Source organism: Egretta garzetta, unplaced genomic scaffold, assembly GCF_000687185.1.
Source record: "Egretta garzetta isolate BGI_Z169 unplaced genomic scaffold, ASM68718v1 scaffold329, whole genome shotgun sequence".
Lineage (NCBI taxonomy): Eukaryota > Metazoa > Chordata > Aves > Pelecaniformes > Ardeidae > Egretta > Egretta garzetta.
In genome coordinates, this window is record NW_009269999.1 from 5,003,106 (window position 1) to 5,007,978 (window position 4,873).

The 4,873-nt window shown below is 44.0% G+C and overlaps 1 protein-coding gene across 1 annotated transcript in view; it reads left to right on the forward strand.

The window, feature by feature from the left end:
* C1QTNF4 (C1q and TNF related 4) overlaps nt 1-3,885 on the forward strand; it is an 18,361-nt gene extending 14,476 nt beyond the window's left edge. Inside the window, 1 exon segment of the mRNA XM_009647564.2 lies at nt 2,777-3,885. Coding sequence (XP_009645859.2) covers nt 2,777-3,885 — 1,109 coding nt within the window.
* Nucleotides 3,886-4,873: the final 988 nt, after the last annotated feature.

Here is a 4,873-nt window from a genome sequence, read left to right on the forward strand (position 1 = left end):
AGCTTAATCCAGTCTGGTCCTGAAAACTTCCAAGGATGGAGATTTCACAGTCTCTCTGGGCAAACTGTTCTATTCTTAATGGCCCTCAACCTGAAATTGTTTTGCTTATACCCGATCTGAACCTTCCCCTTTGGATTTTATGACCATTGTCTCTTATTCTCCCACTAGGCACATCAGTGAAGAACCTAGCTCTGTCATCTTAGTAACTGGAAGGCTACTACTAGATCCCCCTCAAGCTTTCCCTTCTCCAGGCTAAACAAGCTCAGTTCCCTCAGCCTCTCCTCCTAGCGCAAGTGCTCCAGACCCCAGCCGTCTTGGCTACCTTCTTCTGGACTCACTCAGTTGTCAACTAAAGGGGAATAAAAACTGCCTGTGGTTACTGGCTACATTCTGTTGATGAACCCCAGTGTGCTATTAGTCTTCATTACCTACAGGGCATAGCGCTAACTTAGGTATAAATTATTGTTCTATGGGACTCTAGATCCTTTTCAGCAGCACTGCTCCCCATCCAGTTAGTAGCCATACAGGGTTAGTCCATCCCAGGTACAGGAATTTGCATTCATCCTTGCTGAATTTCTTTTCAGTCCATTCCTGCAGACTGTCTAGGTCCCTCTGAACAGCAGCTGTGCCTCCAAGTGCACCCCTTGTTCTGGTGTCGTCTGCAGTCTTGATGAGGGGGCATTCTGTCTCCTTCTCCAGGTCATTGATAAAAGTTATTAAAGAGGATATCTGAAATTAAATACTAAACACTAGCTTTTGAGCCTGACAACCCAGCCAGCTTTTCGCCAATTTAATAGTCCACTTACCTAGGTTGTAACATCACAACTTGGATACAGCAATGCTCTAGGACACTGTACAAAAGCGTTGCTAAAAGGCACGTGATATCCACTGGTCTCTTCTCACAAGGCAGCAATCAGTTTGTTTAGATATGATGTACCGTCAGTTGACCAACACATGCTAAATGTCATGTCCTTTGCCTAGAAATGTGTTCCAAGCAGAACACTCCATGATTTTCCCAGGGATCAAAGTGAGGAGCTAACTGGCTGGCTGGCCTAGAGTTCCTCAGATTGTCTCGCTTGTCCTTTCTGAAGATGGATGCAACATTTGCCTTTCTCCAGTCACCAGGGACCTCCTTTATCTCCATGACCTTTCAAAGATGATAGAGAGTGGCCTTAATATGACATCAGTCAGCTCTCTCAACACCCTTCAGTGCAGCCCGTGGGGTCTCATGGATATGTTCAGGAGAAGCAGACTAAGTCAGGAAAAGCATTCTGAATTTAGGGGCATGAAGGAAAATACTGAGATGTTTGTAAGAGAAGTGATCTAATGTAGAATTAGGACATGGATGGTTATTTCTTTTTGTTAGTGTGTCACATATATGTAATTAAGTGACAATATAATTCTTTCTTGGGTTTATGTCTATTAGACCTGCATTTCAGATTTCAGTTTTATTCTCAAGTGTGAAAGAACAGGGATTGTAGGTCAACCTGAATTCCTTTTGGTGAGTGACTCTAGGTATCACATCTTGCCAAAACAGGATCCCATTGGCACCTCACAGTCTATGTGGATTCTGCCTGCTTTACTTCTATTACTAGGTCATCCCAGTTGATTCAAATATTTACCCCTTTATTCTTTTTAATTCAGGATTTATTGTCACCCTTCCCCACAAATGAGTAGCATGTTTTGCTCCTGTTCTGCTGGTCTGTGAATTCATTGTTTGCAGGCTGGCAAGGCACCAGTTCTGGGGTGACAGATGGGGCAGATGCAAACCAGGCAGTTGCCTCCCAGCCTGAATGATATTTTAATAAGCACAGAGAGGTGACAGAGAGAGAAGATTCTCACTGGAATGACTGGCAGTTTTGTTTTCAGCCTGAAAGCACTAATAGATGATTTTTGGCCTCAGTCCAAAAAAAAAAAAATCACAGAAACTAGAAGCAGAAAATCCCATTAGCTCCTAACTTACCCCTCTTTTTTAAGGGTCAAAGAAGGTATTCTCTCTGGGCTATTATTCAGATAGGGAGTTGTTTCCCTGGTTTTGGTATTTCAGTTCTCTCTTAGGGATTGTATGCTTTGGGAGACTTGCCTTTTATTTATCTTTTGTTTTCCTTCTTTTTTTCCATTTCATTCATTTTCTCCATTGTCTTCCTTCCCTAAACAATCCCTCTTCTTCTAGTTTCGTTACACTCTTCACTGATGTGTGGTGAAGTCTGTCTGAATAATGGGGTCTACCAACTTACTTGGCTTCCAGCTTCCACATCCTGTGAAACAGCTAGCGCAGTGCTAGGCAATGGCATCTGCATGGGAATCTCTAGAGCATATGTCCTCTTCTCCCTGCCCTTCAGCTGTATCTATCTCAGTTGTACAATACAGGGTCTGTGTAAGGCTTTGTTTCATCCTTGGTCTTATGAATAAAAGCACTATAAAAGGGAGCTCTGGCAAAGCCCCAGCAAGCTCTGAGATCCCTTTGCAGTGTGAGCAACACAGTGTTTTGCAGACAAACTGTAGGACAGCCAGGCTTTCAGAGGAGAAGATTCTTTTTCTTCCTATGAGTACAGGGAAAAAAGGTCCTGTTATTGCTAGGAGAATATCAAAACAGTCCTGGGATCTGAACTGAGGTATGGGCCCATACACTGATCAGAGAATGCACTGGAAACTTCTCAATACTTGGACATAGACCTTCATGTCTGTTTAGCAAGAGTCAGGTCTGGGTTTCAATTGGAGCATGAGCTGGAAATTAATGGGATTCCTGCTAAAATATGCTTTTTTTTCCTTTCAGATACAATGATGACACTGAAGGTTCACATCCTGTTTGGCTTCCTTTGCTGCATGATTTTTCTGCCTACAGATGGCTTCCCAGCAGACACCAGTACTGAATTTCGCTCTGCTTTCTCTGTGGCCAGAACCAGCAGCATGGAAGGGAGCTCTGAGATGGTAATTACCTTTGACAAAGTGTATGTGAACATTGGCAATGACTTTGATCCCAAGACTGGATTGTTCCGCTGTCGGATCCCTGGAGCTTACTACTTCTCCTTCACTGTTGGGAAATACCCAAAGAAAAACTTGTCTGTCATGCTGATGAGAAACAAGAATGAGGTGCAAGTGATTGTGTATGATGAACATCACCGCAAGGAACGGAAGGTAGCCAGCCAGAGTGCCATGCTGCAGCTTGACTATGGTGACACAGTTTGGCTACGTTTACATGGAGACCCCAAGTATGCTCTTTACAGCAATGTGGGCCCCTACACAACTTTCAATGGCTACCTAATCTACCCAGACACTTCTGCCTTCTTCCAGAATGCTCTTAGCTCTCAAGAGCTGGGGCCACACCATCACACTATTCAGCAACTTCCCGGAGAGCACAATGAAGCTTCACAGCGAGACATGTTATCTGATCAACCAAACAGAGAACAAGACCCTCGCTCTGCATTTTCTGTTGCCCGCTCACAAAGTCTCCTGGGGACAGATGACAAGCAAACCCAGCATGAGCCAATCACATTTGACACAGAGTTTGTGAACATTGGAAAAGATTTCAATTCCTCCACTGGCATCTTCTCATGCCGTATACCTGGTGCATACTATTTCTCCTTCACCATTGGCAAAATGCCCTTTAAGACTATGTCAGTGAAACTTATGAAGAACCACAATGAGGTGCAGGCCATGATCTATGATGACAACCACTCCAAGAGGCGGGAGATGCAGAGCCAGAGTATCATGCTGCCTCTGCAATATGGGGACACTGTTTGGCTCTACAGCCATCAGCATGATGGCTATGGTGCCTACAGCAACCATGGCAAGTACATCACCTTCACGGGCTTCCTGATCTATTCAGAGGCTCAGCCAAAGTGGCTTCCAGGTGCCAGCTCACCCCAAGGGTCAAATAATTAAGTGCAGATGTGAAAGGAGTATAAGAAAAGCCAAGGTGCCAGGAACTTGGGTATAGCTCCTCTTCAGATATCATCCTCTACTTTGAGCATGCGATCATGTGTCCAGTGCTTTCCTTATGCTGCACGCTTGTGCCCTGTCCACAGGGCTACTGCTGTGTCTGCCATTCATCCATAGAAAGGTCTTTACAGGTTGTATGTCTGTGTCCTGTGTTGGTGTTTGATATATGCATAAAGCATGAGGTAGTTTTGGGGCCGGGGTGGGGCAGTGTAGTGAGATGCTGAGGGTCAGAGAACCACTGCAGTAAAGTTACTGCAGATCCCCAGCATCCAGAAAGCAAAGGATGTGGTGACTTCCCTTGCGTATCTGGGGAGGGAATAAATGTAATGAAAATGAATGTAATAAAAATACAAAAGATGTAAAAGTTTCTCAGACTGGAATTTGTTGCCACTTGTGATACTTGTGTGCTTGTCACTGCCTGAGGTACCAGCTCAGGAGGGGAAGCAGCACGGTGATCGCAGGAGCTGCAGTGTATGTTACTGAGCTGGTCTCTCCATGTACACTCTTTTTTATCATCTGTGTGTGTGAAGTGTTGGTACCTCTTATGATTCTATTGCAAGTTTCACACTATTTGGTGCTTTTCTTAATCTGGAGTTGCTGAAGTCAAGAAACTGTGATTGAGAATCTCAGCTTCCATTTAATGAAAATAATGCATTTAGAAACAAACAAAAAAGTAGGATTCTAGCCCTTGTAGAAAAGGATGAGGGCTCAAATCTATGAATGGACCACACTCTGAAAGCTGAGAAGTAAGCTAAATAGGAAGAATAAAAAATGTATTTTTAAATCATTTAATATTTGGGTCAGAAGCAGGCTCATAACGTGTAAGCATGAGTAGTATCATGCCATGCAATGGCAGTGCTGACTGCAGGGGCATTAGATTCTCCAAGAATTAGCTCCTTGGATAGAAGTGTATGGCTAACCTGCCATATGC